The sequence below is a fragment of the Coffea eugenioides genome, chromosome 10 (genome assembly GCF_003713205.1).
Source record: "Coffea eugenioides isolate CCC68of chromosome 10, Ceug_1.0, whole genome shotgun sequence".
In the NCBI taxonomy this organism is placed as follows: domain Eukaryota; kingdom Viridiplantae; phylum Streptophyta; class Magnoliopsida; order Gentianales; family Rubiaceae; genus Coffea; species Coffea eugenioides.
The window spans coordinates 33,735,810-33,755,658 of NC_040044.1; the positions used below are offsets into that span (position 1 = coordinate 33,735,810).

At 37.1% G+C, this 19,849-nt stretch overlaps 3 protein-coding genes across 4 annotated transcripts; 2 read left to right on the forward strand and 1 right to left on the reverse strand.

The window, feature by feature from the left end:
* Positions 1–761: 761 nt before the first annotated feature.
* LOC113750864 (glycine-rich cell wall structural protein 2) lies at positions 762–4,919 on the reverse strand. The gene is made up of 3 exons (XM_027294797.1): positions 4,557–4,919; positions 4,293–4,434; positions 762–1,270 (listed from the first exon to the last, which is right to left on the reverse strand). The coding sequence occupies exons 1-3, from the start codon at positions 4,771–4,773 to the stop codon at positions 1,174–1,176; spliced, it is 456 nt and encodes a 151-aa protein (XP_027150598.1). The 5' UTR covers positions 4,774–4,919; the 3' UTR covers positions 762–1,173.
* Positions 4,920–5,375: 456 nt separating this feature from the next.
* On the forward strand, positions 5,376–13,411 carry LOC113750223 (uncharacterized protein ycf45). 2 transcript variants are annotated; one of them, XM_027294202.1, is made up of 9 exons: positions 5,378–5,744; positions 6,159–6,221; positions 6,569–6,646; positions 7,818–8,038; positions 9,686–9,758; positions 9,885–10,169; positions 11,253–11,396; positions 12,432–12,482; positions 13,063–13,411. In XM_027294202.1, the coding sequence occupies exons 1-9, from the start codon at positions 5,409–5,411 to the stop codon at positions 13,120–13,122; spliced, it is 1,311 nt and encodes a 436-aa protein (XP_027150003.1). In that variant the 5' UTR covers positions 5,378–5,408; the 3' UTR covers positions 13,123–13,411. The 2 variants fall into 2 exon arrangements, with proteins under 2 accessions (XP_027150004.1, XP_027150003.1); XM_027294203.1 differs by lacking the exon at positions 11,253–11,396 and having other exon boundaries at positions 5,376–5,744.
* A 2,579-nt stretch (positions 13,412–15,990) lies between these two features.
* LOC113748879 lies at positions 15,991–19,849 on the forward strand. The gene is made up of 2 exons (XM_027292459.1): positions 15,991–16,537; positions 19,269–19,849. The coding sequence occupies exons 1-2, from the start codon at positions 16,149–16,151 to the stop codon at positions 19,471–19,473; spliced, it is 594 nt and encodes a 197-aa protein (XP_027148260.1). The 5' UTR covers positions 15,991–16,148; the 3' UTR covers positions 19,474–19,849.

Here is a 19,849-nt window from a genome sequence, read left to right on the forward strand (position 1 = left end):
TTTAATTGGCTCTCTCCATTCCATTCTGCTGTTGAAGAGTTACCTTTGCATAGATTGGACCAAAAAAGAAGGTTGATAAAAATGTTGCAAACACAGTAACTAAAGTTACAAGCCAAATCGTGATTCTATCTCATTATCCTTATTTATTAAGTGGAAATTACGAATCTTTTAAATCCCAAGTGAACAACGACTAAAAAAATTCATAGATTGTCTTGTAATTTTCATAACAATTACAATGTATAGAGTTTTATATATGTATTGTAACTTTTAAAATTACAATGGTTGTGATGCTACTAGGTGTTTGTTTAGTCCGGTTACAGTCAAACTCTACCACTTAATCATCAGAAAATGGTGTTGCTTCTCGTTTCTTTCCAGAATCCAATTTCCCATTTGTCCGCCAGAGCTAGAGTGCACTCCAGCGCCTATATTTCTCAAAATTTTCTTCGCAGCACTAAAACTTAGCAATCGCATGGGCTTGTTAGAGTATTATTTGCTAAGATCTACTCTGGGTAAACTGAAGCACCAGGAACAACTGAGTTTTAGTTCAGTGGCAACCAAAAAGGAATTAAGGCCTCTTTGACTATAGATCAAGGGTTCAAACTCCACTTCAAATGAGGTGTCAAAACACCCATTTGATTTAATCGGATCTGTATAGGTTATAAAAATGTTATCGTAACCAACAAAAAAAAAAAAAAAAAACACACACACACACACACTAACTACATTTTCTGTTGTAACAACCATACCATATTCAAAGCAGAAACACAGAAGGAAAAACTGAACCTGCAGAACCCTTGAAAGAAAGAATCTCAATTCAAGTCTCACTAGGACATTGCAGTAGCATGTCAAGCTACTGATTCAATATTTACAAGAAAGCTACTTCAATATAATAATAATCACTACAATTATTATATTAACATAGAAAGGTTGCTCCCAATCTCTCACTTGAGGCTTTCTTTATTGCACTATGAGGCTTTCAGCATAATTGTTGAGGTCAGAGACTGTATAGAGACTCTTTTTGCAACCTATTCCCTTGTATACCTATTCTTCCATTTTTGAGTTTCACATGCTACCAGCAAATGATTTACAACCCAATCTCCTCCACACGTTCAGATCATTCACAAAAGAGCAAAGTCTAAAACCAAGAACCAAGAGCAGCGAGTTTGTGCAAACTTATTGTCGTCTCCATTTATCCACCTCTGTGGAAGTAGCTTTGACTAGCTTTTTGGTGTTTATTACAAGCTCATTGATCAGAGCACCAATTTCATCCCTGACATCAAGAGGCCATAGATAAGAACTTATTTCAAGGTAATCAGCTGCAGTTTTATAACTTTCTGAGCATCAAAATTTCATTCACACAAAAACTTAAATTTCAAATTTGAATAAAGATTGTATGGCATTCGTCTAAACCTGCTAGTGTAAAAATAACCTTACACTGACATTTATAAAAGATTAATCCTTGGAACATACTATTTGACTTCACAAATATCAATTATGGGGTACCATCCACTTTCACCTTTTCCCTTGGTTTTTCTTTTACTTTTAAAGCTTAAGGATATTGTTTTTGAAAGAAAAGTCAAACTGCTTTTTATAATCATTTTTCTCCAGTTAAAGTTTTGGGATTTGCAAAGTTCATTCCAATTTCCAGTACCCACATTGCTATTTGGTAGTTCAAAAGCTACGTCAAACAAGAGAAAGCTCCAACTCTGATTATGTAGGTCAAACTCTTCGATCAATTGGTCACAAATCAAGAGATTTGAGACCAGTCATTGAACCCGGCCTGGCAAGGAACCCGGGGAAAGGACCGGGTGGATGAGTCACTGGTTCAACTTGTGGGTAGGTGGTTGAACCAGTGGGCCACAAAATAATATTTCATAAACACGAATAATATATTAATTATCTTAGCAAATGTAAAAACTATAAATAAAGTGCTTTTATATATCAATATTATATTTAGAAAGATTTATTTTGAACAAATAAATATTAATAGAAGACTCAATTGCATTTTGCATACTTTAGATATATAGGTCATGTAGTAAAAAAATAAAACAAAACTATTTGATTTAGCAACAAAACAAGTAGCAGCATTAATTCTTTGTAAAATCTGTTTTCGCCTAATGAAACAATTCTTAAATACACAACTATTGTTACATAATGATAACATTTCTAGCTTGAAAGTTGAGGGGATAAATTGTATAATAAAAAAATAAACAAATATAGTTAAGGGACATTTGATCAACAAGTGAAAGTTTAACCTAGTGGTAAAGTCTCTTCACATTTAGGTTGAGGACAAGGTTCAAACCTTGGCAAAATCATAAATTTGGGCCCAAAACCAATGACCCACCATGTCACCCAAAACCCAGCCAGGTTCGTGATTGAACCAGCGGGTCAAACGAGTTTGACCAGGTCACTTCTTAACTGGTCAGACTGAACCCGGCCCGGCCTAGTTACGGCCAATTCACCATGCTGAACGGTTCAACTGCCAGGCCAGGTTTAATAACTATGGTTGGGACACTAAGGAACTTCAAATAAATGGGACCAGCAACATGTATATGAACTTCCATTAAGACTGCTTGTGCTTGGAACATTCAATGAAGACCAATACATGCAATCAACCACAAAACACGATTTTCATCATAATAAGCAGTGATTGAATAAATGAATTGGGCTTATGGAGTTGACAAGAAAGAGTTACAAGATCGATTTGTTCTATAAAAACTTTAGAGCTCAGGCACCTGAACAACTAGCATGAACAAGAGGAGAACATATAGATTCTTAGCTTATCAGGAAGAAAAAGATTATTCCAGAGATTTCCCAAAGCAAGACTATAATTTCACCTGATTACTGTCGAACTCATATCTTCCCGACTTTACAAGACTAACCATTAAGGATTGGTGAAAATGGAATATGGAACCTTGATACTGAAAGAAATACAGTCCCAATATATGTCAAAACAAGTGAATTGAACGGTGCAATAGGTTCCTTCAATTGCATTCTCTCAATTGTAACTCATCTTGAACCACAAACCACAAGCAATCCAGACATGTGAAGATCTTCTTATAGCAGAACAGACACCTAAACCGTGTCTTCAAATCATGATGTCTTAAAAACGATTTCCGTGATCGCCATTTATTGCAAGAATATTGCATAATGACACACTGCATAATAGTGGGGGAATAAAAAAAAACAAGGATTGTGCTAAATATGGAATACAGCTTAAAGGAATACCAGAGCACTACTCAACAACTCATTAATGATCACCTTAACACATACCAAAACCAGACCAGTATGCATACTCTTAACTCAGCAGCCTAAAATTCCATTAACTCCAGTCCAAACCTCAATGGATGTAGTCACTACCAAAGTATGGTGAAAGGAAAAGGAGTCGCATCAGACAAACAGTTTGTGGCCTTGCAGACTCGTTAATAGTGCAACAAAACTAGAAACTGCAATAAACAAATCCTTTGACACAACTAAAGTACCATGCAGATTAAAAATGAACTGAAATTTTTGAGTGGTTTGGTGGTTTAGCCTACAAATCATATTTGTTCAAACGAACAAAAAAATGGCTTTGCAGTTTATGGCCTTGCAGACTCACTAATAGTGCAACAAAACTAGAAACTGTGATAAACAAATCCTTTGACACAACTAAAGTACTGCAGATTAAAAATGAACTGAAATTTTTGAGTGGTTTAGCATACAAATCATATTAGTTCAAATGAACAAAAAATGGGTAAATATCCGTACAACCCAAAAAAAAAAAGAAAAAAAGTCTATGGGCATAAATGAGTTTCTGCTGGCCAGAAACATTATTATAAACCAGCCCAAGCTGGATGTGTTTATATGGACAGACATAGACATAACATACACATCTATTCTCCAGTAAGGATCAATTGGAAAGCCGTGATAAACATTTTTCCGTGCAGAATCAGTAGATACGAATCATAAAAGAGGGCTGGAACTTTTGATAAGCTGAGAGAATTGACAAACAGGAAGCATCCAATAATGTAAGCCTCGCATATAAGCTACACTAGGCAGACAAGAAAAGACTTGTTGACCCTGGAGCAGCGTCTTCATGCTCATAAATTACGAAAATCTAGAATCCGTTTGTTTTCCTCCCCAAGGATTGAATGAATTGCATCATGTTACAATCGTGTCAAATGAAAACTAGTTTAGTTTGGGTTTTTGGGGAGAAATAGAAGAAAAAGCGGATGAAATGATTTTGGGGGACAAGGATCAGCAGTATGCCGATAACGCCACAAAGAGTTGAAGCTAAAATTAAGGATACATACCTGGCGACGTTGGAGTATCGGCGGTTGTAATCAAAAGCAATACCCCTTCCAACTCCGTACCCAAATCCCAGGCCAAGTCCGCAGCCTGCTCCGGCTCCCAAACCCAGCTGTAATCCAGGAATTCCAGGACCGACACCCATACCTACAGTTTATTCAGGAGAAAGAAGAGAAAGCATAGAGAAGTAAAAGCAAAGCAAAAGCAGAAATGCATACAGAACAAACGAATAAAAAAGAGGAAGCAAGCGATTGAGTCGGCAATACTACCTCCAATGATGCCGATGGCTAAACCGACACCACAGCCAAATCCAACACCAAAAGCAGGGCCAATCTTACCCAACTGCTTTGACTTCACCTCTGGCAGCTTCCACAATATGCCCTTCTCTTCTTCTTCATCATCATCTCTGCCGCTGCCTCTGCCGCCGCTCCCACCGTACCCGAAACCATATGCTCCGGTGCTCATCTCTCTACAACTCTGCCGCATTCCCCAATGTATACATACGTCCACACACACTAGAACTACCGCTGCTGGACTGTCCGACGACTCTGCGTATACTTATCCCGATATGGTGGGGAAAATTGTTGGATCCGATCCGCAGGCCACCCTACTCTTTAACTTAACGTTGGGTACATCTTGAGGACTGGACTGGGCTGTAGTACCACATTGGACTGGACTGGGCTGTAGTACCACATTGGACGGATTCAGATCCGCGTAACCCAAGGCAACGTATTAAAACAACAAAAATAAAAAAATAAAATAGAATTTAAGCAACAACACGTAAAATCCTAACAAATTTTGTTACTTATTTGAAATTTATTTGTGCCTAAAACTCAATTTAAACTACTCATTTTCAAATTTGTCCATCTCTTTGGAGCTGCTCTAATCTATCCGTGTGGAGGCCAAATTATTCCCAAAAAAAAAAAAAAAAGAGACGGCAAATGCAGATTTTCGACAGCAGTTATCAATGGATTTTGTTTTTAATTTGGGCCGGTTTTCAGCGTTAAGGACTGGGTTGGGGCGGGGGGAGTGGGCTTTGGCGGGGGAGTGTAGTTGGCAATCCCACCGAAGCACTACTTAGCTGCAGTGTGAGGTTACAGAAGCTTGCTGCATAGCAGCCAATGGTGGCAACAACGGAGGGAAGGGAAATGGAAATAATGGGAATGGGAGTTGGAGTCGGAGCTGCTTCTTCCTTAAAAAACAAGAATCATCCGACCACCCACGCACTTCCACTTGCACCCCTCCAACTCAAGCTCCTCAACGGCGGTTATGCGGCGGGTACTCCTACTGGTAAAAAGCACTATACCAGTCCTACAAATAATTTCCCTCGCCTGACCACCCTACTCCAACACCATCATCTATATCAGCCTTTCACCTTTACATCATCTGCCTCCACGAATCTCAACCAGGTTCTTGTTCGGGATGACGACGACGATGACATCCACGCTCTGTTTCAGGTTTCTCTTCTCCCCTGCACCCCTCAAAACCACCCCCCCCCCCTTCATTTATTTTATCACTCTCTCTATTATACTTTTATTTCATCCTTGAATCTTAGCATCTTCCTCAGTTGTACAACTGATACTGATTGTTGGATCTTTTTCTCCTCCCTTACACACTGCGATGCTGACATGTCCTTTTTTCTTAAGTACTATTCGACGACTTTGCTACAACATTTCTCACCAAAAACAAATAAAGATCCTGACTGTTTTTTTTTTTTTTATTTCTTTTTCTTAAATCAAGTCTCTTTGCTAATTGCACTTGGTCTCCCTTTCTGCCATGTGGTGAAAAGTTGATACCAAGTGATGACATAGTAGTTTCTTTTCTGCAAATGGATTCTTGAGATGACTTCTGCCTTTTCTTTTTGGGTGCAGATTCTTCCTTGCGATTTGCGTAATATCCTTATGCATGACTCCAAGCAATCTCAGCTCTTAGAGGTCCGTTGATGTTTTCCATCCAGTATTTTCTAAACGAGAAGTCCACCCTCTTGCTTGAAATGGCACATGCCATTCTGCAAAGTGATAAAGTCAGATTTATTTATTTCATCTTTTGTTCTCTTCGAATAATGGCCCGTTTGATGTTTTCTGGTCGTTTCTTTGAGAATTGCCATCTTTCGAGGCGGAAAGTATTCTTTTCCAACCCCAAAGTTTATCATTGGCGGCAAACTTACAAGGGCAGCATCATCTCGACGACACAAAACTAACTGGCTTAATTTTCTTAGCTTTGATAACTAGCTATAGATGATGTCCCACAACTAAACTTTCTGGTTTCATTCTACCAATAGGTGATCTTGGACCTGGGAAAGTTGCCACAAGCATGCTATGCTGGTGATTTTGGGAGGCAGGTTTTAAGGGACACTGAGGTGAATCGCTAGATTATAGGATTCTTCCTTGGTTTATTGAATTCTGCTGAATTATCTGCATGCCTCTTGCAATATCCTACTGGTTTCTTGGTTTATGGTACGATAATACAAATTTGACTTCATATTGAGCATCTGGAAAGGTAGTACTTAATATAATGAACTGTCTAGACGGTAGTCTAATTCAATTATTCTGATTATATATCTGGGTAAAGTGTATGGTAACCCATCAAACTATTTCAAGTTCTCAGCTCGGTCATTGCACTTGTTAGTGTGTCAATTGACATGCTAAACTATTCAAACTGATGCAATCAGCCCATTCCGTTAGTTTTTTCAGTTAACTTAGACAGAACACCTGTGAGACAGATGCTTTCAGTGGGGACTAAAACAGCAGTTTGCCTCAACCTACCTTCCCTAGTTCATTAAGATATATCTTCTATCGATTAAAATCTTTTTGTCATCAGATTAGGAAGAGAGGTTCAAGAAACAACTTATAGACGACCCGATTGTCAACCACCACAGCCACCGAGGACCCCAACTCCCCACAGAGCCACTGCTCAACACTCATCAATTAGAGCAACCCATGATGAACCCATAGCGCTAGGAACCAAAGGTAGTGCAGCAAAACAGTCTTCAGATAATAAGATAATAATATAGAAGTCAAGAAAGATGACATCATCTCATTCCAAAGGGTCATGAGGATGAGGATAAAGAAGAATGATGAATTGAAGTAGAAAGGGCTAATTGCAGGGTTTGCCATGCTCGAAAAGATGGACGATTCTGCAACATAGTTCTTGACAAATGGGAAAGCTTTGTCGAAAGTTCAAAGAATGAAAGAATGTGTACACAAGAAGGATAACGGAATTCTCATAGATGATGTTAAACTGAAATTAGTCAAGCTAATCTGATGAGAAGAAGGATTAGTCGATTAGGGAAGATGAATTTTAGACAAGATATCGCTTTTGTCCTTGCCAAAGGCATTTGCCTTTCATGTTAGCATTATGCCATCTGAGTTAACAGAAGAACTAGCATAATGGGTTAATTTCACAGTTTGAGTAGTTTAGTGGGCCAATTGACACGAAAAAAGGTTTAATGATCTAGATGAGAATTTAAAATAGATTAATAGGCCATGGTGCACTTTACCCTATATATTTTAAGCCATTTGATTAACCAGGTGACAATAGAAGAGCTAGAGTATGCTCAAAATGCAATTGGGCAATTTGGAGATGATAATAGAGCTGGCATTGTGGGTACCTTGCACCGCATATCTGCAATTAGGAGCAGGAAAGGTCAAGTTATTGGTTTGACATGCAGAGTTGGAAGGGCAATCCAGGGGCATGTTAGCATGGTTAGGGATTTGCTTGACTTCAGTGAGAGCATCTTGTTTGTTGGAAGGTCAGTTAGCAAACTAATCTCCTATACAGATGTAGTTCTTCTTAGACCTTAATAGGCATTGCACAAACAAATATTGCTCATTCTAATTTCTCTTTACCTAGCATTCCATGAAACTCAGCTATAGCATTATCGTATTCACATGCAACCCCCATCTACCTATTATAAAATTGCAAGAGAGAGGTACAAATACTGACTGGACTTAAAAAGAATATGAAAATAACTACTCCCTCCGTCCCAATTATTTTGTCATGTTTTGGGAATACAACCTTTTAAGAATAGTGGTTTGATTGTGATGTTTGTACTTCTCTTTCCAATCTTACCCCCACAAATTCAAAATTTGAATTTGAATGGTAACATGCATATGATTAAAGGGACGGACTATATTGGAAGGAGAGATTAAAAAGTGCTTTGACTTTCTCAACATGACAAACATTTTGGGACATCCCAAAATGGAAAGTATGACACTTTCAATGGGATGAAGGGAGTATCATCTTTAGGCAATAATATTCTTTTACAGCACGTGGGCTCTCTCTGGTGTCTGAAAAGAGAAGACCAAGCGCTAAGTTATCCATGAAGAAAATTTATAAGGCTTAATGTCACTAGAAAAATCTGCAGTGAATAACTTTACATGCGCACGTCTAATATTTGCTAAATCAAATTGCAGTTCTACAGACTGATTAATTGACACAATAAAACTTACATGACATCTCAATTCAACCTTCAGTAGGTTGATTAATGTTGTGTTCTTTTGAATTGATTCAGTTCTTTTTCTTGATTACAAAGCTTGTGTCAAATATTTCCTTTGGAAATCAGTCCAATTATCAGGAACCATGCCTTCGTAGCTTATACATGATATTTACTTTGTTCATGCCTTCAATCCTCTTTGGCATTCTTCCATGTGGCCCGGCTATTGTCTTATCCCCTCCAACTTGGAGAAAAACCTGATCATAAAGATTCTTCATTTTATGCATTTAGATGGCCTCTGAGATTGCTTGTAATGTAAGATAAAGGAGCAAAAATGGGTCCATTTGTAGATTTATAACTGCAACTTCATTTTCCACCTTTTTTTAATATACTGCTCTTCTTGTATCTAGTTATTGTGGATTTCATAGGATGATTTAGATGAGGTATATACTTACTGTATGCCAGTCCGATCGAATTGATGAAAGTTACTTATCAGAACAAGGATACGTGAACACATAAGGTGCAAAGCTTGCATTTTAACTTTCTTCAGTTTATTCTGGGTTGATTTGGGTGGTAAATAGTTAATCCATGTCACCTGTGATACTGTGCAAACTGTGTGCACTATTATGTGCAGTGCTTGGATTAGAATCATATAGCTTGTGGTTAGCTAGTCTTCATTTCTGAGCACATATACCATTCTGGATTTAGACTACATTGATATCTTTACTATGATGGAGTGGAAATATAGCACATTTATGTAATTGTTCCCAAACAAGTATGGATCCTGAGACGCCAATGCCTTAAAACAACCACACTGCTCCATTCATATGATCTGACCCTCAATTGCTTCCAATTTCTGCTCAGAAGTTGTATTATGTTATTTGCTTTGCTAAGTTTGATTTACTTTCTTGTAGTTCTTGTAGCTCACATGCTTTATTGATATGAATGTCTTGTGTTTAACAGACCTGGCGTAGGCAAAACTACAGTAATGCGGGAGTTATCTCGCGTCCTGTCGCATGATCTTCAAAAGAGAGTGGTTTGTTATGTTTAAGTATTTCTGTATTACATCACTTGTCAGTTCACTTCCAACACTATCACAGCTTTGTATATATTTTCTTCTCTACTTAAGAAACTGATCAACCAAGATCCCTAAATGGAATAGGTGGTTGTTGACACCAGCAATGAAATTGGAGGTGATGGGGATGTTCCACACCCTGCAATAGGAAGTGCAAGAAGATTGCAGGTTCCTGAGCCATCTATGCAGCACTTAGTTATGATTGAAGCAGTGGAGAATCACATGCCTGAGGTGATTATAATTGATGAGATTGGCACAGAATCTGAAGTTAATGCTTGTCGAACTATTGCAGAGAGAGGAGTTATGCTTGTAGGCACTGCTCATGGTGAGGGGCTGGAGAACATTGTCAAGAATCCTATCCTAGTGGACCTGGTTTGTTTAGATCCTTCTGAAAATTCTTAATATGAAAGTAATCTGTTTGATCCTTTGTTCTTATCATATTGCAATATCAATAGCATCTTCCCAACTTGTAGAGATCTTCAATTATCCTGATCCTTAGTTGTCATTGTTATCTCCACTAAATTGATTGCCATACAAAGTGATCATGCGAAGCTGAATTTGTCAAGAATGTCTGGGGGCCATAAAAAACTTAGTTGTTTGATAACTCACAAATTGCTGTGGTCTTGTTTTGATTAATTTAAACAGTCATAGTTTTTCGATATTTAGTACATGGATAATTGTAATGTTTTGTGGGTAAGTTGCTGGTATGATTGCGAGAAGGATGAGGGGGAGTAGAAAGCATGTTGGAAGGCTGAGGAGAAGGGAGAGAGGTACAGCAATTAGTGTGTTGTTTGTGGGAACTCATTCCAAGTCCTCATTTATTTAAAGTAGATGCTGTTATTTGAATCCTTTAAAGAGGAAGTGAAAGCATCTTCATTTTACTTAGGAGTCTGGTGCTTGTTTTTTCAGCATTTTTCAAAACGGTATCCAAAACTATATAATCAAATTTGTTTTTTCACTAATAGTCACAGGATTTTATAAAGGTAGTCATAAAAACAAGAACCAGGCATAGAGCTATTAGGCTTATTTGCTGCTGTACTCTTATATAGGATGTTAACCTAGAAGTGCAGATGTAAGCATATTCAGTATAGTTTTATGGGGAGGGGTAATCCGAAATCTTATGAAAACAAGTGATTGACGTTGATAAAATTTCTCTATCCAACATCAGCCTCAAATCTTTCATTTGCATATTAGAAGATGAATAAAGCATGATCTCGAGGACAATGTTCCACAGACATACAATAGTGGCTGTCACGCTAGTTCAGTTTCATATTGCTCAAGCATTTCAAGTTCTTTGGTTTGAATATCTTAAGACTATAGAGAATCCTTAGGAGCTATGGGAAAGTTGCATGCAGAATCCTTAGGTGTCATGCAGAATTGGCATGCATAATTTCTTTTATATTTTTAATGAAATGATTTGACACAATCTTGATTTTTTCAATGTTGAATATTCAGATTGGTGGAGTGAAAAGCGTAACATTAGGTGATCAAGAAGCCCGAGTAAGAAATAGCAAAAAAATCATCTTTGAGAGAGTGGCTTCTCCCACATTTCCTTTTTTGGTTGAGGTTAGGGAGCGGGACTATTGGGCCATACATCGGGTTAGTTGTTTATTTTTCAGTAATCATTGAAATCCTGAATTAAGATCTATTTCACACCTTGTGTCTTCCATGTTGATAAATTTTATTTTCGTTATTTTTTTCTTACTATATTTTTCTCGCCTATTTCTTTGACCTATATTTTTCTCTCCTATTTCTTTGGTGGGGTATGGCAAAGGGTTGTTTGCATCTGTGCTTTAGGATTGTTAGTGACAAGAAAAGTCTAGTTTATTTCTCATGCAATTGTATCCTTCATGGTGGAATGCTTTATAGTATGGTCTTTAATTGGAAAGTCCACCTAGGGAATGCCTACTAAAGACAGAGCTAAGAAGTTTATAATGACACTAACAAAATTAGCGGCCTTCCCTTGAATTTTGCACAAATTCAAGGTGTTTTTGTTACTTAAATATTCTTTTTTTCTATTTTCAATGTTCACTTGTGCAACCTCTGGTGCTATGTAATTTTGCTCTGCATTGTGTGGAAGGAGGTCTTAGTATTCTTCTCTTTTTTTTTTTTTTTGTGGTGGCATTGTTTGTAAGGCGGCCATTGGTTCAATACATGCAAGTAATCTTTTTCTCTGGTACGGATAAATCTAGTCCTTCATATATTGTGGGAAATAGGATTCTTGTGCACTGAGTTTGTGTTATCGTAAAACTTTGCTGTTTCTGTTTCTTTCATGATCTCTATTAAAACTTCTTATCTTCCATACATTGAACAAAATAACCAGCTGGGTTTGCTCTATAACATTTACTTAGACCCCAATTTAGTTATTGTTGGCTTCTTGTTTGGCCGTGTATGCGATGAATTAGAGGATAGGTGCCTGATCATCTAAGATTTGACTGCCTGTAGTCCAGCAGTGCAGTTAAGTTATTTAAGATCAAGCTGGAGGTCCAACAGTACTATGGTTATGGTGGATGTCTTCAAATGTCAAACCTAGAGGATTCTTGTCTAGATTGAAACAACTTTATCACTTTGTTTTTCTCTTTGCAAGATATTTTTGGTGGAATAATTTTTTCTTTTTCCAATTTCATTATTTAGACAGGAAGGAGTGTGGATGCTTTGCTTCGTGGGAGGAAATCGTTCGTTGAGGTAAGCAATGTATTTTATCCGTGTTCCATGATATTTCTGGGTTATACTTTAAATCTGCTGTAACATGGGCATATATATGGTACAGAATAAAGGCTGTAAATATAGCAATTAATTGAGTGAAGAAAAAACTATGGATGTATATTTGAAAACCTAATATCTCTTGGCAAGAGTTCTTTCTCATTGCTGATTAGGATATGGTCAACATGTGCTTTTAAACTCCTCTAAAATGTGAAAGTAGCCAGGTTCTTTAATAGGTTTCTACCCCATACACATTATAGATATTTGGTGAAGTATCTTGCATCCTTGATTGATGGTCGATTTAGTTGTTAAAGGAAGGTCCGGATGAAGTGGAAAAGTTCCAACTTTCTAAAACTATGACGGGATTAAGAAGTTAACTCAAATTGTGGTAATAGCTTCAACATGCTTAACTAGAAATGATGAGAACTCGAATGATTCTGCAAAATGGAAAAACACAAATTCCTGGCAGAACTCCTAAAACACGGTTAAACCATATTTTACCTTTAGAAATGTATAATGTACAGAACGGCTCTATTCTATTTAACATGCATTGCTTTTACAGATTAGGAAAAGAGATAAAGACATGAAAATCATGATTGAAAGATGGAAGATGGAAGCCTGAATTGTCACTTTGGGAACTGCTAATATCAGTTTGATCCTGTCAGCAGCTTGCACAGAGTTCTTGACGAATGGAGGCTTTTACTGGTTTTTTGTTGCATATGAAGGAAGATTGATCTTGTAAAGCTTTGCATAAAGTAGGTGGTCAGATTTTTAATGATCCTAGAATCCCGTCAAGAAGCTTATTGGGTGACTTGGGATCTCTAACCAACTCCGACTTTCATCTTTCAAATCCATTGCATGAGATCTTACCAGAGATCCTAGAAAATTCAACGAGATCAGTAACTTTCATATCGAGATGGTGATTAAAAGAGGGCCACCTCTTAGGGGGTTCTAATTTCTAAAGGGCAGGATTCCAATTCTTCGCTACCAGTAACCACCCTCCACTTGAGGACTACAGCTCAAGCAGGTCCCTCCCCCACAAAATACTTCTCCACCCCCACGTGGCATTGGTATTACATTTGACAGTGAGGAAGTTCCTGTTCATATAAATGTTTTGAAATAAAAAAAAACTTACTGACAAAGATTGCCTGCCCTATTCATTTCCTCAGTAGATCTAATACCTCGTCTCCATTGTTATTTAGACTTAGGTAGAATAGACAAGGGTTTCCAATTGATACCCTAGCCTTCTACAAATAAATCTGGCAAATGTCGATCCACGCTTTAAGCAGCACTCCGTGGGATATGAAACATTGCAAGCGTAAACGATCTCCACTTTCCAATGCGCTTTGGCGAACTAAACACTAAGGCCTTGTTTAGAAGGTCATTTTTCACCAAAATTTTTACGCTGTTCATGAACATATTTTTTAATTATTTTTTTATTTCATATATATCAAATTGTTATAGTACAACAATTTTAGAAAATTGCAATCCAAACAGGACATAAATTTGACTTTAAAAAATTTACCTTTTGACCAGACAAAAAAAATGAGAAATTTTTTTGCTAACACCAATTTCTGAGTGTAATGCGAATAATGAATGTAAAGTGTATGAGTGGATAATGATAGGCGTTTGTTGGAAAAAAAAGGATAATGATAGGCACTGTAATGAATTTAGTGTATATGAAACTATGAATTCAAGACAAAAAACTATGAATTAGCTATGAATTTTTAGCTATAATGCACTTGTTATTTTCATAGCTTATTAGTATCAAAATAAGAAAATTGCACAAAATTTTCCTCGCTTTTTGCAAAAAAAAAAAAAGAAAAAAGAAAAAAATTACCTTCCTCGTAATTAGAATGTTGATCTCATGTCACTCGTGAAAGCAAGTCATGGTCCAAGACCTCCAATTTTTGGCAACTTTTTGACCCACCGCACAGGTTCAATTCTACAGGAGCAAAAAATGCCAGATTAAGGGGACGAAATAAAAACTTAAAGAAACAAACTACTATAAAAAAAATTCATATAAACTTGCACGTCACTGCCTCGGTTCTCATAGGAAGTATTTCTTTAATTATTCACCTAAACAATTAACATGCAATTAATGATGCAACACGCAAATCTTGATCCGTGATTTACTTCCTAAAAGCTAAGTAGTATTAAACTAACCCATACCCACTGGCCTCTGCTTTGTTATTACAGCTTTCATGAGAAGTCACTCCTAAATAGAGAGAATGATTTCCACTCCTAAATTTTAGCAAAATATGGATTCCGAAATGTTTGAATAGAGGAAAAAATTGCATTTAACAAAAATATCCATTGATTTCAATTATACTATTACACCATAAGCAGAATTAAATATCTTAGTATCAAGTTTGTTTGATCATTTTATCGTATTTGAAATTGTGTTCAAGTTTGATTTGTTTATATACCAAGTTGAGTTTGAAAATATTTTTATCAAGTCAACTCTAATAGCTTGAATATTTTAGTTGCAAAGTTCCAATGTTTATCAAATCGAACTCTAATAATTTGAATATTTTACATACAAAGTTCCAATGTTAATCAAGCTAAGTTTTGAGCCAAGTTAAAAATTTTGCCGAACAAAAAATATTAGTCATACTCGGTTTGATAATTCGCGAACCAAATTCGATGAACTGATAAGAAGAGATTGATTGATTGGTATGTCAAATCTGGATCAGCGGTTCAATCGATCAGACCACGAACTGGTCATAACTTTGGTTCGGTTCATACCTTGAGTTGACTGGAGTTAAAAATCGGTAAGAACCGATTGAATCGTTGAATCGGCAGTTTTTTTTGTTTTTGTATATTAAATTGAAAAAATGTATTAATAAAAAGATTAAGTTTTCCTTAACCCTAAAGACTAATTATTAAATGCCACATCCACTCACTTTCTTCTCATTTTTTTGTCTTTTATCAAGTTTGCATCTCTGTTTTCTATTTTCCTGATTTTCTCCAAATTCCAAACTTCTTTTTTTAAAAAAAAAATTTGCAATATCTAAATCCCAAAAACATGAATCAAAAATTTAAACTCACAATATCTAATTCCTATGGACGTGAATTTTGTATAATTTTAGAATATTGTGGTATTTTTGGATTGAATTTAAATTATTTTTTGGTAGATACAATTAAGACTAAGATGAAATTTATTTTTTGTTACAACTTATAATTTAAAATTTTTATTTGTGAAAATCCAAGTTCTTTAAAAATATTAAAATTTTTATCATATAAAGTTTTAAATTAGTCCATTGCATGTCTTACTTTGTACATATATTTATATAAATTATTTTTAAAAAAATTTATTGAATCAAAGTTGAATCGATCCGACTGGTTGAACCTCGATCCGAACATCTGGCCGGTTCAATTAACATCCTGAGTTTCAAAACATTGCTAAAGAGGTAGGTCTTGGCTCATGGCAGCCGGGAATTGTTGGCCCAGACTACAAGATAAGAAGTGAGCGGATGAGAGCAAACGGTCCAGAGATTGGCAGACGTAGAGAGAGAAAAGTTGACGGATCAGAGCGGAAATCGTAGTTAGATAATTGGAGTCTTGGAGTATTGTATATAGTGGTTATTATTAGTACTTACTGGGGGACAAAGATAGACGGGATTGAATTGCAAATTGCAATTAGGAATGGCATCGGCATGGTTGAGTACAAACATTGCAGCTACCGGTGCAAGTAGCATAACGTATGGGATGTCTGGAATGGTAGTAAGAGTAGCCCCCGTTGATCCTATAAATGTAAAAAATGTAAACCGTCACAATCATTATCGCTGCTGCAGCACCGCCGCCAGTAGTACTAGTACTGCTAGTATTTATCCTCCAACGAAGCTCTCGTCGTCTTCGTCGAGGGGCAGAAAGAGGTGCTACGCTAACCGGAGGAGAGCTGAAGCGGTAATCAGAGCTGAAGCAGAGACCCCAATCCCAATGGCAACCAGCGTCATCGAGAAATCCGGAATCAAGATCATTAAAAACCCTCCTGAATCTAGGCTCTCTGACCTCGGCGTCAGAACTTGGCCCAAGTAAGCGTACCCCACTTACCATATACGCATCCCCTTTTTTGGAGTCTTTACTACTCCCTAGTAATTTTTAATTTTTCTTCCCCCACCTTCTCTTAGCAGGAAATGAATCCCTTTGTTTGTTTTAATTTCAATAATTGAATGGTCTTCCGTCTCGTCTGGCTTTCGTGTATAAAATGACGACATGGACAAATTTTCAGATCTTCTCGTTATCGCTCGTCATTACTACTGTAGTATTCTTAAGCAATTCTCGGCCTTTTTATTTCAACATGAAATGAATTACTATATCAGCTTTCTGACTATTACTCACTAGTTACTAATATTTGGGAATTTCTCTGCCTTTCCCTTGCCAGCTTCTGGCTCGGTATGAGAGGAGAGGGAAGGATTTATAAACCATGTTTATGCCTTTTTTTTTCTTTTCAAGATTTGATTACTCTTCTTCTGCCAGGATTCCATTTTTCCTTGAATTTTCCTTTTCTTGAGTGAAACTCACTTGTCGCATTTTCCAATTTTCTCAGCATTGTTACACAATTTTCTAGTATGAGCTTCATTAAACTTCTATGGGTCATATTTTACGCGTTTCTCTCCGGTGTTTTTGTTAACCCAACGAGAACGTAGCTTTTGTTTCTTTATATTTTCACTATGAAATCCTTTAAGAGTTGGGATTGACACCCTTGTTTTTCTGAAGAACAATATTACCGTATTCAGTCTCCCTTTAAATTTCCTGACGCTTTTTCTATCTGCCATGACTGTTTGCAGGGAACTATAGTCATTACATGTCCCTTCTCTCCGGACTCAGGGCACGGACGGTTGCACCTGCAACCGTCCCTGCCAATTTTGGTCATTATCAACACCATGTAACTTTCTTTGTACATCGTGTAACTTTTTTTTCACAGGATGTATTTTCAGTTTTTCACAACAGATAGTGGTGGGTCCCACACTTGGCGCGGAAATCGAGTTACATGGTGTAATCTCAGCCGCACAAAATTTTGAGGGCCAATCTTGGCCCTCAACCGTGCAGGGACGGTCATACTGATGACCGTCCCTGCCCCAAATCCCTTCTCTCCTTTGTTTTTTCTGTACTTAACAGTGTTGGGAGGGACTCTTTATTAGTAAAGCGAGTATTAAAGATTGCCCAAGGTTTGGTTTTTTTACTTCTGGGCTCACAAAGCAACGAGGGAGCGTAGGTCTATCAGGAAACACCTTGGAACTATTAATTATCAAGTGCACGAAACTTCTCATTGAGTTCCCTTATGGCACAATGGGAGTAGGACACCTGGTATGAGTGATGGCTTGAAGTTGAGCTATATAATTTGTAGACTTTTGCCATACTTTGAAGATGAATGACTAGAACGCTAATTGTTGAATGCAAATTACAGCGGATTAAATGTGATTGGGTGCATTTCATCATTTAAGGAAAATGTAACTACATTTGTTGTGCTTTACTGAAACCTCATTCAGGTGATACTTCATTTGAAAGGGAAATAAAGAAAAGAGAAAAAGGAATTTTAACCCATATAGTCTTTATTGTGTAAACCATGTTTGCATATACTGTTCTCTTGAGTCCAGGAAATTTTGAATACCTGTTCTTGGCAGTTGTTTGAAATTTTCCTTGGTTCAGCTTTAATTAACTGTGCCTAATCCTAATAGTTCTGCTTGGTTCAATCGGTCTCACTGAACTATTTTGGTCGACACCCCACTTCTGCTTGTTCGAAATCAATCAGCCCTAATAGTTCGGAAGAAAAAGGCTGAGTTTTCTAGTAAAGAGTTGAATAAGGGACGAATAGTTCAGTGAGATCGATGGAACTACATCCAATAATAATCCTTTCTTTTGCCATTCTTTCCTCCCTGTAGCACTTACCGTTGATCACCAATGTCCGAGCCTTGCCTGATCAATATAGAAAAGATTTCCCCACTAGGGAGGGAAGAGAGAGGCCTGTTCACTTAAGACAGGCAGTAGGATTTTCATTCAAGAGCTCCCTCTTTGGCTTTATTAATGCATGACCTTCGAAATCCATGACCAATATCTGATTACTTAATCCTAACCCTATGAGTCAATACATATAATTGCTGAGAATTTCCCGTGGAATAGCTCAATTAACTAAATACCTGTAACTGTAAAATATATATATATATATATATATATATATATATATATATATATATAGAACAGACAAACTCTTAGAGCTACTTTCCTACCATGATGACCATATCCCATATCCCACTCTCTTCGATGATACATGCTCTTGATTCTTCAGTTTTTGATTCTTCAGTTTTTACAATGTAACAAGGGGCTGTGTGCTTGAATAAGAGAATGGTATGTTCCTGATAAGTTCTGATTCATAGTTTCAGAGTGGGTGATACGTTGTATGAATTAAGTTGAAATTGTGCAATACACACCCGCCAATTCACTCCCACTGTTTCTTTTCTTAGCATCCTTGTGCTGTTCCATCCATATAACTGAATTATCAAGATTAAGAATAAGCTAAATTAAGTTGCAATAACATTTGTGGTACTGATATGTTTTCTTAGGTGGGAAGTCTTGCTTCTTTTGTAGCCACGCAAAAATTTTTAGTCTCCAAGTATTCATGAAACCAAGTGATTTTGAATTTCAATTCAACCATTTATCTTAGTCTTTTTGCTTTTGCTTGTTGAGCAATAGCACATGTTTCCTGTGTACAATATGGCTACAGACACAATGGTCTACCTTGTTAATAGCTCTATTGTTCTGTAGGTGGGGGTGTCCTCCTAGCAAATTCCCATGGACATACTCATCCAAGGAAACGTGCTACCTACTGAAGGGAAAGGTTAAAGTCTATCCTGACGGATCTGAGGAAGTTGTGGAAATTGGTGCTGGTGACTTGGTTGAATTCCCAAAGGGTATGAGCTGCACTTGGGATGTCTCAGAGGCTGTGGACAAGCATTACAGCTTCGATTAACTGCAGTCTCGATGCATAAGGCTCTGCAAGTTTTACCAGCCTATGATTACTAGCAAAATGGATATTCAACAGTGATTATTACTTGTCTACGTAGTCAAGCATGCTTCTGCAGTTGTGATGCTACTAAAATGTTGAAATTACATGAAATCTCTAATCCCAGAAAGGCAAAAATTGCAACTGGATACCGTGTAACTAGTTTGTCGAATGTAGTGTTTGGACGCTGGTTTTGTATCAAGGAAGGCAGACTGCGGATAAAAGAAGATATCTAGAATTTTTATAGTTACCGATATGATGCCTTGAGAATGTTAGAATACTGTACGAACTGAGGACTTGTACCTGGACTTCCAAATTGAGGATAGATTCTACTTACTGTGCA

Bases quoted from the DNA above. Each gene is read 5' to 3' on its own strand.
- LOC113750864 (XM_027294797.1), bottom strand. From the start codon at position 4,773: ATGCGGCAGAGTTGTAGAGAGATGAGCACCGGAGCATATGGTTTCGGG. The intron at 4,435-4,556 runs GTAGTATTGCCG...AATAAACTGTAG, and splicing joins AGCCATCGGCATCATTGGAG to GTATGGGTGTCGGTCCTGGA. The intron at 1,271-4,292 runs GTATGTATCCTT...TCTTGATGTCAG, and splicing joins CGATACTCCAACGTCGCCAG to GGATGAAATTGGTGCTCTGA.
- LOC113750223 (XM_027294202.1), top strand. From the start codon at position 5,409: ATGGTGGCAACAACGGAGGGAAGGGAAATGGAAATAATGGGAATGGGA. The intron at 6,222-6,568 runs GTCCGTTGATGT...TTCTACCAATAG, and splicing joins AGCAATCTCAGCTCTTAGAG to GTGATCTTGGACCTGGGAAA. The intron at 12,483-13,062 runs GTAAGCAATGTA...TTGCTTTTACAG, and splicing joins GGAGGAAATCGTTCGTTGAG to ATTAGGAAAAGAGATAAAGA.
- LOC113748879 (XM_027292459.1), top strand. From the start codon at position 16,149: ATGGCATCGGCATGGTTGAGTACAAACATTGCAGCTACCGGTGCAAGT. The intron at 16,538-19,268 runs GTAAGCGTACCC...ATTGTTCTGTAG, and splicing joins GGCGTCAGAACTTGGCCCAA to GTGGGGGTGTCCTCCTAGCA.